Source organism: Chiloscyllium plagiosum, chromosome 26 (assembly GCF_004010195.1).
Source record: "Chiloscyllium plagiosum isolate BGI_BamShark_2017 chromosome 26, ASM401019v2, whole genome shotgun sequence".
In the NCBI taxonomy this organism is placed as follows: domain Eukaryota; kingdom Metazoa; phylum Chordata; class Chondrichthyes; order Orectolobiformes; family Hemiscylliidae; genus Chiloscyllium; species Chiloscyllium plagiosum.
The window spans coordinates 43,972,446-43,986,312 of record NC_057735.1 but is presented as its reverse complement, the minus strand read 5'-3'; the positions used below and the strand labels follow the sequence as shown (position 1 = coordinate 43,986,312).

Sequence of the window (13,867 nt, the reverse complement as noted above, 5' to 3'; positions counted from 1 at the left end):
TTTTTAACCAATCTCTTGGAGTTCTTTCAGGAAGTAATGTGCTGTGAATAAAGGGGAGCCAGTGGACATGACTATACCTGGATTTCCCAAAGGAAATGAAATGGTATTTCAGAAAATGGAAGCTCTTGTTTTAGGGGGTAACATATTGCAAAGAGTGAGAAATTGAAAGACGAACAAGGAATTGAGAGTCAGCATCAATGGGTCATTTCCTGGTTTCCAAAATGGAAGGAGTGGTGTGCCTCAGGGATCAGTGCTGGGACCCCTAATGTTTACAATTTACACAGAAGTGACGTGGATGTAGGGACCAAAAATTTGGTTACTAAATTTGTTGGTGACACACAATGCTACGTAGATCAGTAAGTTGTGAAGAGGAATATGGAGGTTACAAAGAAATCTAGATAGAATTACGTGAGTAAATGTAATTCTGGCTAATGGGGGAAAATGTGAAATTGTCCTTTTTCTTATGGAGGATGAAAAAGAAGAATATTATCTAAATGGTGAAAGGTTACAGAGCTTTGGAGACAGAGGTTCTGAATGTCAAGAGCATGAGCCACAAAGTGTAAGTATTCAAGTAATTAGGAAAGCAAATAGAATGCTCATTGTCATAGGAATGGAATACAAAATTAAGGAGGTTGTGTTTCAGTTAAACAGGACATTGATCTGACCACATCTAAAATATTGTGTCACACACTTTTGGTCTCCTTATCTAGGAAGGATGTAAATGCACTGGAAGCAGTTCAGAGAAGGTTTACCAGCCTAAAGCTCGAAATGGGTGGATTGTCTTATGCAGAAAGGTTGCGCAGGGTAAGCCTGTCTCTCCTGGAGTTTAGACAGCAAGGAGGTGACTTGACTGAAACCTAAGATTCTGAGGGAGTCTTAACCTTGGCTGGATGTGAAAGAATGTTTTCTTTAGTGGGAGAACCTCGAGCTGGAAATTACTGTTTAAAAAGAAAGGGTTGACCACTTAATATAGAACTGAGGACAATTTTCTTCCCCAGAGAGGGGGTTGAGTCTTTAGAATTTGTTTCCTTGAAAAGCGGTAAAGCAGGGTCTTTGAATGTTTTTGCTGTGGGGTGAATGGTTCTCAAAGGTAGGTGGGAATAATGTGGGATCATCAGATCAGCCATGATCCCATTGAATGGTGAGCAGGCTTTACAGACAGTGGGGCCTACTTCTCCTCCTCATTCATATGCTTGCATGTAACATATTGGAAAGCGAGGAAGAAACATTTGCAGAAGAGTCCGCAGAAAGATCAAGGGTGGGATATAAATACTGTGGAGGACACCACTTAAAAGAAAAGATAGTATGACCAGTGTAGGGAACCGTGTGCTGTAACCACAAGACACAAAAAAAACTTCACACACCAACGTTTATCAAGAAAGACACAAAGCTGGTCTGTAAAATGGTTACCAGACAGATGTCAGCCGATAATTCTGAATTGTACAGCAGCTAGGCATCAGATCTAAAGATGGTCAATGGTTTGTGACTATTAGAATGATGGTTCTAGACAGATAGTGGCAAGTGTTTGTGAATGACACAGAGAGATAGCGCTGCCCCTTGTAATGTCATGAGCTTCCCAGACCGGTGTGAAGTGGCTGAAATGGTGACCCAAAAATTAAACTATTGAAAGTAAGGTTGAGAAATGATGCTTATCCCAAGAGGCCAAATGAAGCTGAGAACCCAGCTTCATTTCCTATTTCCTATTCTGAGGTAGTGATTACACTTGAAAAGGTCACTTTGTCCGCTGTACAGGAGTATCATGAACATTAGCACTAAGAGTGGAAGTGGATTGTCAAGCTAACTTAACATTCGGTACAATCATGGCTGAGTGTTCCTATCACCCTGCCATATCCTTTGATTTCCTGAAAAACGTGCGTACTGCAGCTTAAATGTATTAGACAGTGCACCATCAACAGCCCTCTGAGGCAAGAAATAAGTCTTTCCTTCTATGAAGAGGTTCTTGCCAGATTCCACCACAAAAGGCATCAAGTGAACATAGTCTGAAACTGCATCGTTGTAAGTTGGTCATTGGGCTCCCTTCAGCCCAGGTGCCCAAAATGACAAAAAGCAAAGTCAAACAGATTAGGGAAGGTTCAAGTTTCTGGGCTGTACTGTGAGCTCACAGCTAATGGGTAATGCTGTAGCAAAAAAAGCTAAGGTGTGCACTGGTGTTCTGGGGCAGCAAAGGGGTAAAGGATCTCTAGAATTCCCATTCCCATTCCCAGTCACAAGACATGAGACAAAGACTGAAGCTGCTCACTGTCTTGATTTTATTTGTTAAAAAAACCAGATGTACAAATATGACATCCCGAAAGCAGCCACCATAGAGATGTCAACTCTGAGCTTTCATCTCTTCACTAGTCACAAGACCCTCCATTGTCAGTGTCTTCAGATGGCAGTGTGAGAGGATTGTGGTCTTTCATTATTGTTTGAATGATTATTGACTGATGATCAAATAGTCTTTTCCCCACACGCAATATTTTTTAAATTTATCAACAAAATTGTGCAGTAAAAACAAAGCTAAAATGGTTTTTTTCGTTCATTTTGCAGATTTTGTTTATTTACAATTGATGTTTATATTGATCCCATGGCTTTTCTTCAGAGGTGTGTGCAGTTTCGTCTCCAGAACTATGTACTCTGGGTATGTCAGCAACCCAACGTCAATCTGGGACGGTACAATGGCTCAGTGGTTAGCACTGCTGCCACATGGTGCTAGGGTCCCAGGTTTGATTCAACCCTCAGTGACTGTCTGTGTGCAGTTTGCACATTGCCCTATGTCTGTGTGGGTTTCCTCTAGGTGCTCCGGTTTCCTTCCACAGTCCAAATACGAGCAGGTTAGGTGGATTGGCCATGCTAAATTTAGCACAGTGTCCAGGGACGTGCAAACTACATGGATTAGCTATAGGAAATGCAGGGTTACAGGGATAGGATAGTGAGGTTGGGTCAGGATGGGATGGCTATTCAGAGGTTTAATGTGGACTCGATGGATCAAATGGTCTGTTTCCACACAGGAGGGATTATATGAATCTCATCAAGATGAAAATGTCATCTCATGATTTGTGGTACTCTGTTTGGATCAGTGTTACATGGTTTTACAAATGAAGTGTTAACATCACACTCTTCGGAACATATGTTGCTCTTCTGCCTTTGGATATTTATTCCACTACCCCATGCCATTTGCTGACTTTATTCTGAATGGAGTGAAGCAGGAATCAAGACCCAACTCATCTCCCATGCCCCACTACTTTCTTAATGGACTTGCATGCCATGGATCAGAGTGCATCTGTACTCCTTCTGCCAGTAATCAGTTTGAATGAAAGACTTGTCACCAGCTGAAGACTTGAAGAGAATTTCCCATTCTCATGTCACTGTGATTTAGCCAGTGCTCCTTCATTGCGGTTCTGTGATATTCAACAGTGATGATGAATGGCTGAGGGTATGGGATGAGTGTGCCAATTAGGGTATTTATTATTCATTGTTATAGGGAAGTTTGCACAGAAGGTCTGATTTCATATGCCTGGGGAAGCAGTTATGGATTGATCGGTAAATAATACAGACAGCATTCAAAGTTACTGCAATGTGAATTCTTCAGAGCAGGAGTTCAGAACGCAGCAGAAAAAACTTGTATTATGCCCAAGACCTTATATTTTTGATTTTTAGTTTCCCTTTTGCTCCTGATGTGGGTGATACTTGCTGAGGTATAGGCACCCTTTCCGTATGTGTACAAATGTCTATTTTGGCATGGTGTTCCAACATAGGCCATCGAATCCAAAGCCTTGGTATCTGTTGACCTGATTCTGGACTAGTGCAAGGAGTAGAAACTCTAGTTAATTTTTATCTGCCCTGCTTTCCGAGCCAAAGCTACTGGGATCAAGCTGTAGCCGTGCCAATCCAGTGGAAATTTTTCTTTTATTCAGTTTGGGCATTGCCGGCAAAATGCAATGTCACAGGTACATCACTGGAACAAAAAGGACAGTAGGGCAGTTGGAATGAGACCTCATTAATCATTTACCCCAATTCCCTTGCAATAACGGCCTATTTGTTTGCTGAACGCTTGCTTTGTTTCTGTTCCATCCAAGTCCCTTGATAATTTATATTTAATGTATGTTTCACAAATATTTTGTTACCAAAGTGAATAACCTGATGTCTCTTTGCAGCCTCTTGTGACATCTTCACAGTTTGCATTCTTATGAAGCTTTATATCATAAGCACATTTAGATACATTCCTCTCTGTCACTCTGTCTCAGTCCTTGATATACTGGAGATTGTAAATAGCTGAAGCCCTAGTACTAAGCCTTATAACAATGGACACAGCCTGCCAACTTGAATATACCTCATTTATCCCTCCTGTCCACTTTCTGTACATTAAAAAATCCTCCATTCAAGGTAATGCATTACCAACATTTCCATGTTTCCTTATCTTGTGTATTAACTGTTTGTGCAGCAATGTATTGAATATTTTTTTTTTGAAAATCCAAGTATTTTACATCTACTTGTTCCCCTTTATCTACATTTCTACTTACTCTTTCAGAAAAGTCACAGACCATGACGTAGAATTATTATGGAACCTAGCAAAGCGAGCAAAGTATTGTGAATTTAACAGCAAGGCAGGTGCTAAATTGGTGAACTGAAAGTTTCTAACTGAAAGAATTCAGCTGGAGTTCCAGACTGACAAGTTCAAATGTTTTCATTGGAATGTCGGAATTACAATAGGAAAGAATAGCTCAACGACATTGTTTCCTGCCATTTTAGGAATCACCTGTTACAGGAGTTGTTTGTAATCCGGACAATCAAATTCCATCACTTAGACTATGCTGATCAATAAAACCTCAAATGGTTCAAGAGTTTTGTCCAATGTCACCTTTTCCACCTCCAAACACACTACATTTACTGGAGTTCACATTTTAAATTACTCACGTGCTATATCTCAAAATGTAATTGTCTGAAATGAATCTCACATGAAACTGGAAGGAATCTAATGCTTAATAAATCAAGCATGGAAATTTATTAATTGTGGAATCTTTGTTATCTTTTGCAGTTTTGGCCTGGTTCCCTTCCTGGACAGCCTGGGTCCTCTCAAGAGTAAGTATCTGTGTGTTGTCCTAGCAACTTCAACCTCTGTTGTCAATAACATTGTTCAGCTGGCTTCGATCCAGTTGTGCAGTTGATCTGAATTTGTGGTGAATGTCCACCTGATTGTGAGGAAGGATGAGTGAATTTTTCCAACATCAGTTTCGCTAGTTGTAAACTGTGATCAGAAATTCTTTGACATAATCCAAACACTGATTTTATGAACTTGGCCATTCACAAAGGACAGTCTTTGTCCTGTCACACATGTTTAACGTCTGTAGGGTTAACCCCTTCTGCTTGTTGATTTGATCCTGGTGGGAAACCTTGATGGGCCCCGAAGTTTCTGATTGGTGGGTTTGCCAATGAGTGAGGGATCTGTTTTACTTTAAGCGCTTGTTAAAACCTGATGTCTTGTTTAAAACCCTGTCTTTTTGTAAAAAAGGCATTATTTTGTTCCAAGTGAAATCAAAGGTTGAGTGTTTCTTTTAAAAAAGGAGCAGCTTCATTGAGATGCCCATGTCTCCATTATCTGGTCATGTTGCAGAGCTTAGAGTCATAGGGCTGTACAGCACGGACACAGATCCTTTGGTCCAACTCATCCATGCCAGCCAGATATCCGAAATTAATCAAGTCCCATTTGCCAGCCTTTGGCCCATACCCCTCTAACCCCTTCCTATTCATGTCCCCATCCTGATGCCTTTTAAATGTTGTAATTGTACCAGCCTCTACTACTTCCTCTGACAGCTCATTCCATACATGCACTGCCCTCTGCATGAAAAAGTTAACCCTCAGGTCCCTTTTAAATCATTCCCCTCTCACCTCAAATGTATGCCCTCTTGTTTTGGAATCCCCCACGCCAGGGAAAAGACCTTGCCTATTCACCCTATCCATGTCCCTTTCTGAATTTATTGACTCGGGATGAGGAAGGGGATTTGGGGGGAGAAGCCTGGTTTAACTGATGTTATCAAAATCATATTATTTTGGGCCAATGTCTTTTTCTCGCTCTATATTTTTTTTCTATATATATCTGGCGCCAGCAACATCCCAGAGCTGGCAGGCTGTGTATGGAGGTCCCGAGACAAATGGAGCAGCACACCCCCTGAGGGCCCCAGGTGAGGACGACATGAGCTGTAACTGGCCCTGTGCTGCATTGGCAATGCCTCTGGCATATATTGTTCCTGTGTCTGTCACCCTGTGCTGTGCTTTTCCCCCGCTTCCATCTCTGATACCCCCTCCCTCTCTGTACCATCCCAAGCTGGGCACTGATGGTACTGTAGTGAGGAAGGTGCACACTGTTAGCAGTGTGACATTTCATACTTACTTTGTCTTTGGTAGATGATAATCAGGTTGGATTCAACACACTCTCAGTATAGTGTGTATTTTTCTATTTGTGACTAAAATATCTATCAATTAAAGTTAGTAATTTGCATTGCCAGTCAACAATACTGAGGGAAATTCCCATCGACATTATGTCAACATTATATCAGCATCTTGTTCACTTACATCCACTGATACTATGGGTAGGTTTCGGAGAGGATTCCCCATTTACAGACTCACTGTCTTAGTGTATTTGATTTAAATAAAAAAAGCCTGTGCCATATCTCTTACTGAAGATGAAGTTCTGTTCTTTGGAAAATGCTTGCAAATCTACAATTCCATACCGTTGTTAACATTGTTCATCCCTGGAGACTAATTCATTCTCTTCTGGCAGTGGCAATGGCAGACTCTGGAGTTAAATCAGCAGCTCTCAATCCAACCTTGTCAACCACATTAACTTAATTCGCTCAACTAATCCCCTCAGCCCGTGATTCAGTCTGTTTACCCAGTCAGTGGTTGAACCAAACACATTGTGGGTGGCACAGTGGTCCAGTGGTTAGCACCGCTGCCTCGCAGCGCCAGAGACCCGGATTTGATTCACACCCTCGGGCAACTGTCTGTGCGGAGTTTGCACGTTCTCCCCGTATCTGTGTAGGTTTCCTCTGGGTGCTCTGGTTTTCTCCCATGGTCCAAGGATGGGCAGATGGGGTGGATTGGCTATGGGAAAATGCCCGTAGTGTACAGGGATGTGCAGATTAGGTGGAATAGCCTTGGGAAATGCAGGGCTACAGGGAAGGAGGGTGGATCTGGTTGGGATGCTCTTCATTGGGTCAGTGTGAACTCAATGGGCTGAATGGCCTGCTTCCACACTGTAAGGTGTATATGATGATTTGACACACAGTGCGCAGGGATAAGCCAGTTTCGTCTGCGAGCTTTGACCTGGGTTAGAGAGCGAGGATATGCCAAAGTGCCCCAATCTCAGTCCCCACCAGTGAGCCTAATGGGGCAGAATGAGGGCGGAGTGGGTTTGCCTGCGGTTCCCTCAGCAATCAAAAAGTCAAGAGAAGGACACGAGGATTGATCACTGGACAAGGAGCCAGTGGGCCTATGACTGAGCTAGTGGGCCTATGACTGAGCTAGTGGGCCTATGGCTGAGCCAGTGGGCCTATGACTGAGCCAGTGGGCCTATGGCTGAGCCAGTGGGCCTATGACTGAGCCAGTGGGCCTATGACTGAGCTAGTGGGCCTATGGCCCAGCCAAGGCAGAAGGGAATATTTGACAAAGGAAAGTAAAGCTGGGGTTCCACAGGAAGCTAACACTCCCAGGATCACATACAGGATCCTGGGGGTGGTATTTGTGTCTCAGACGGAAAACAAGGTTGGCACCATGAAGAGAGAGGAAGGATTGAAAAAAAGTGACAGGAGGAAGGACAGAGAAAAAGTCATTAACAGCCATAGACCCTGAACCTACCTTTCTCCAATTCAGTCACACTGATCAGTAATCACACAGGCTGTCTGGAACATTGCATTGTTCCTGGCACAATGGATATAATAGCTCACAACATCTGCAGCTTGTTCTTCCTAATAGTAAGCAGAAACTCTGCCCGCGTTTTGTTCTAAACAGAGTAGATCTGGCTAAATATTCACCTACCATGTTTTCTTGGGCGCAGGGGTCGCAATCCGTGCAAAACATGTGCACCCTGCTTCTGAAACTTGGCACACCGACATTTGCACAGTGACAGCAAGATGGCAAGTGGTTTCCACACTGTTGGCTGTGCCCACTGCACTGTTGGCTGGCTCTTCACCCAGCAGGGGGCAGAACAGCACGCTGCATCATTCTTAAAGGTGACCTGTCCTCCTTCAAGGGAAATGGTATGAATGGTATCACCGGAATTTAAAAGACCTGTAACGGAAGACGGGGAATTGCAGGATGATGTTGGCAGTCGTGGAGTAGATGGGCAGGAAGTGAGACACCATGGTTCCACAGGGGGTGTCAGTGGAAGGACGGGGGAGGAGATGGTCAGAAACTGCAGTTGTCTGGACTCGATGACCAGAACTAACTGCCCTCTGTGTTGATATGTGACCATATACTGGTGGTCGTGGCCAGTGAATGTATCTGCAACTGGCATTTTTACACCACTGCCGCATACCCCTCCCCTTACACCTCTCAATGCACCATATCCCCAACACCTTCCCAGCACACAGCCTGGCACAGAGGCCATGCACCTTAACTTCCAGATAGCCCACCTCAGCCTCACATGCCTACACACGCGACTGCTTTCTCAGCCATTCTGCACTGGTTCCACATCCCTCCAGCCTGAAGCAATGCTCCATTCTGTCTTCCCTCTTAGTACACATTAGCAAGAAGCAGATGAAAACCAATGAGGACCTGAGACTTCTGCAACTCCTGGGCTCTTTGAAGGAGATAGCTCTCTGTATCATGAGATAGGGCCCACAGCACCCAGCATTACAGAGAACATTCAAGATGATACTATATTCCTGCCTTATGGTACTTCTCAGCTTCCAGTTCACCCATATCCTACTTTTTGCTATAATGGTGTTCCCATGGACCTCTAGCTTTCCATCCACATCCCATTTCCCCACATGAACTTTATCTGTTTCCAATTTCTGACACAAAAGCTGCTCAGCCCAGGAAACAGGAAGGGACTCTGGGTGCTTGTCCAGAGTTGGATATCAAGTTGTAGGAGACGAAGCAAGTGGAAGATTGCCTCTTAGCCAGTTCATCAAAAGGCAAGGGCGCAGGTGGGTTCTGCTGTGGAGAATTTCCTCAAAGACTTCAATGGGGATCACACACAGGAGAGTGTTCATGGAGATCACGGGTGTGTAACAGTAAGAGACTGGATGTATTGGAACCTGTCACGCCCAGAAGCAAGAAGAAACCTAGCTCCAGGTTGGCAGAGGGCACTCTCCACTGCCTTTATTCTACCTGCTCGTCATGTTACAGAGACCCTTACCTACAAGTCTTCAGTGGACAAGTGACCTACTCCGATGGCTTCAGTGCGGTGATGCAGCAACACTCTCCAGAGCTCCCTGATGTTGATTTGATTAATTGATTGGGTAGATATAAGAAGGGCATGGGTTTGTACTTCTGATCTTTGGGCACTCAATGCAGAAGGGACAGTTAAGTTTGAGAACCTCCTTGTGGGCCTGGCCAAAGCAGCTATGTTTATGGCCGAGTATCCTTGGAAAGGGACCAGTTAGTGTTCACCCACACTCTCAAGGCTATTTGACAGGGCTGGGCACTGTGGGGGCTGGGGTGCATTATTTCCTCTTCCAGTTGATTTTGATTTAGCCCCTCCCTTGCTGACCCCACTTTTTTGTGTTTTTGTCATTGTACTGCCTCTGGTGAGCTGTTTGTAAACTGTTCACTGTGTAGTTGTTTTAATTGGTGATTTTGGTGGTGGTTTAAAAACAGATGAGAACTGGTGGGACTGATGTGTAAAAGGAGCTGTAAGACCGAGTAGTTAATAAACTATCCACAAAGAAAAGGGTCTTGGTTCCTGGTTCATAACCGGCTTGGGTCCAGGTTGTCATGGGGAGTAGCTTGTGATTAGTTGCCTAAAGGTGAAGATTGGAAACTAAGCATTCTTTTCAGATAGAGGATTGTAACCAGAGTTACTTTGAAGAACAGGTGAAACCAATATGAAGTTCCACATCACAATAAATGGAAAATGAAGTGAATAAATAAGCACAGGTTATGTCTTTGCCACGAGAAGAGAAGGTATGGCCTTAGCATTGTCACGTATTGCTCATACCAAGGTCTGGTGATAAATATTCTCAGATCTAGAGGCTCAACACTTGGACATTGAAGATGGCTTGGAAACGGTATTAAAATTTATGGAGGAATTGTACGGAGGATGACATATTAAAAGCATATGAGGCATGATCGGACATTGGTAGCAAGATGGATATTCTATGGAAAAAATATCTAATGAAACTTGGTGGACTATATTATACTTGAAGATTCCTAACTCCGTACTTGCCTTTGAACTGTTGAACTGCACTAAGATGTCAAACAAGGTAGTCTGTTAGTATTAACTGGACTGACATTTTCAGAACAAAATGCTTTTGGAACAGATGTTAGAAACTTGAAAAGATTCCTGGGGAAATATTAATTCCCCTGTTCCCAGATTGCTGACACGGTGCCAATACAAAAGGGGAATTGTAACTAAAAGGAGTGAGGATAGGGATAGAGACACCTCTGTCAATTGTAGCAGGTGACAGGAAATTGGGGGAAATGACCACCAGGGACACTCAGGTATGGTTTTAGGTGTGGCTCAAAATATCATTGTATAATGAACTTGCTGAAAGTAGGTGGCATTCAGTTGAAATGCAGGTCCAGCAATAATGACATCACAAAAGGAAGCCATCAGACATCTTTATGATGATTATCTGTGGGAAGGCTCTATCGAATTTGAGCAATCTGTGTTAAATAAAATTTAAAGGGAATGTAGGACTGGATGGACGGGGCCTTTAACATAACTAGTATAGAGCCTTTAATACAATGAAACATCCCAAGGTGTTTCACAGCAAGATTATAAAACAACATGTGGTACAATGCCACATAATGTGATATTAGGTCAAAGATGGAGGCTTTAAGAAGTGTATTAAAGGAGGAAGGTGAGGCATGGAGATGTAGTGAGGCGTTGAGGCCCAGGCATCTGAATCCACTGCCTCTGATGGTGGAAGAATTATAATAGGGAAGAGGCCAGAATGGGAGGGGTGCAGACAATGAAGAGCGTTGCAAGGCTGGCAGGAATTACAAAGAAAAGTAGGGAAAGGCTAAGAAGGAGTTGGAAACAAGGATGCAAATTTTAAAATCAAGGTGTTGTTTGACCATCAGCCTGTGAGCACAGGGGAGATGGGAGAACGGGTCTTGCTGCAACTTAAGACATAGTCTTAAAGACAGCATGGTTTTGAGATGTAAGATTACCTTGGGTCCCATTATGACACCAAAGGACGGATTTAATCACAGACTGTTGTTGGGATAGGGATGGAGTGGTAACTAGGGAATGGAATTTGGAACAAGAGCAATGATTTCAGTCTTCTCAGTGTTCAGTTGGAGAAAACTTCTGTTCATCCACTACTGTACCTCAGATAAGCAGTTTGATAATGTAGCAACAGTGAAGGAGTTGAAAGAGAAGGTGGTGAGGCAGGTGAAAGTGGATGCTGAGAACTGTGAAGTGAGGATGTTGCTGGTAATCTTCAACTATTGTGATGTGATATTTATGTAAGCACCCATAACAAATGAATGAGACGTGGATCACGTGTTTCTATGGAATCCAATTAAACCTTTATTTCAGCATTTACCTAGGAACACTGCAGTTACAGGCACTTGCATGGCTGGGCTGAAGCTAAACAATTTGTATGCATCATAGATACACTTCCCTCAGCATGTCATGCTGCAAGGGGACTCAGCAAGATGGAGACTGGGACCTTAACCTTTCTAACATTTTGTTAGAAAGAGGGAATATAAAAGTAATGTGTACAATTCTATGCGATTTCTACATGTAAAGATAATTGATTAAGTGGTGGCAAGGCAGGTTGTGAAACCAATAGATTCCTGGGCTTTATAAGTATGTAGAAATTTGTCTTTATAATTATAGCAAACTTATTTTACTGTACCTTTTAATAAAGGATCACGGGGGATACTACTCGCAGAACAGCACTAAGCCTCCCAAGCATTTCACACACTCTAACACAGCCACAGCCATTAAAATTAGTGCCGAAAATATTGAAATCACAGTTAACTTCTGAATTTGCACAATAACGTTTCAAAAATGCATTCTTGTTTCATGTACAAAAAAAAAATCAATTTGTGGGCATTATCCCACTCCTGACACAGGTGGGTTTAGTTGCTATGGAGTTTTGCAGCTGTACTCCCAAACCCCAAACTAACTATAGACTCATGAGAGCCACTGAACGGAACACAGGGAAAAGCAGCATGATTGTAAATAACTCTGGCCGAGACATCTGCTGAGAAATCCTTTAAATTCACATTTCCCTGTGGTGTTTTCACATCACAGTGACAAATATTTCAATTGATTTAGTTCCAATGTCGAATATTCTGTGGTGTTGAACTTTGTCTGTTGTCAAAAACGGTTCTAATTTAGGCCCAGAACTTGTTCCTCTCCATATCCCATAGCACCTACAGCCTCAGCAGGGTTGAGGCTAGCTGAAGCATAGACAGATAGGAAGTAGGTGCAGGAGAAGGCTGTTCAACCCATCAAGACTGCTTGCCCATTCAAAATAATCATGGCTGATCCACAATCTCAACACCAACCTCCCATTTTCTCCCGAGTCCTCGTAACATCTTGAGCTTCTAGAAATCTGTTTCTTTCTTAAACATATTCAGTGACTCGGCCTCACGGGTCACTGAGTTACACAATTCACAGGGATCCACAACGAGCCTACAGCCTGTGGACTTCGTGATGCTTTGTTTTAATTAAACAGTTGGGGTTCCCAGGTCCCCAGTTTGAGGTCAGCTGCTGGGCCCCAGGCGAGACCACCTGCCTGCTGTGGAAGGACGACAGGCCCCGCAGCCGGGGCGATCCACAGGAAGGGCAAGGCCCACTGCCCCCGTCCACAATCGCCACCGGGCCCTGAAAGGGGGCAGCACCTCGTCCAGTCCCACTCCATATTCCAGTCCCACTCCATATTCCAGTCCCACTTCGTATCTCAGTCCCACTCCGTACCCCAGTCCCACTCCGTATCCCAATCCCGCTCCGTACCCCAGTCCCACTCCGTATCCCAGTCCCACTCCGTACCCCAGTCCCACTCCGTATCTCAGTCCCACTCCGTATCCCAGTCCCGCTCCGTACCCCAGTCCCACTCCGTATCCCAGTCCCACTCCGTATCTCAGTCCCACTCCGTATCCCAGTCCCGCTCCGTACCCTAGTCCCATTCCGTATCTCAGTCCCACTCCGTAACCCAGTCCCACTCCGTACCCCAGTCCCACTCCGTATCCCAATCCCACTCCATACCCCAGTCCCACTCCGTACCCCAGTCCCACTCCGTATCCCAGTCCCACTCCATGTCCCAGTCCCACTCCGTATCCCAATCCCGCTCCGTACCCCAGTCCCACTCCGTACTCCAATCCCACTCCGTGTCCCAGTCCCACACCGTATCCCAGTCCCACTCCGTATCCCAATCCCGCTCCGTACCCTAGTCCCATTCCGTATTTCAGTCCCACTCCGTAACCCAGTCCCACTCCGTACCCCAGTCCCACTCCGTATCCCAATCCCACTTCGTACCCCAGTCCCACTCCGTATCCCAGTCCCACTCCGTATCTCAGTCCCACTCCGTATCTCAGTCCCACTCTGTATCCCAGTCCCGCTCCGTACCCTAGTCCCATTCCGTATCTCAGTCCCACTCCGTACCCCAGTCCCACTCCGTACCCCAGTCCCACTCCGTATCCCAATCCCACTCCATGTCCCAGTCCCACTCCGTATCCCAGTCCC

The 13,867-nt window shown here is 44.4% G+C and overlaps 1 protein-coding gene across 1 annotated transcript in view; it reads left to right on the top strand.

The window, feature by feature from the left end:
• LOC122563303 (transcriptional enhancer factor TEF-5-like) overlaps nucleotides 1-13,867 on the top strand; it is a 160,048-nt gene that overhangs the window by 118,408 nt on the left and 27,773 nt on the right. Inside the window, exon 6 of the mRNA XM_043717018.1 lies at nucleotides 5,039-5,082. Coding sequence (XP_043572953.1) covers nucleotides 5,039-5,082 — 44 coding nt within the window. The remainder of the gene's footprint in view (nucleotides 1-5,038; nucleotides 5,083-13,867) is intronic.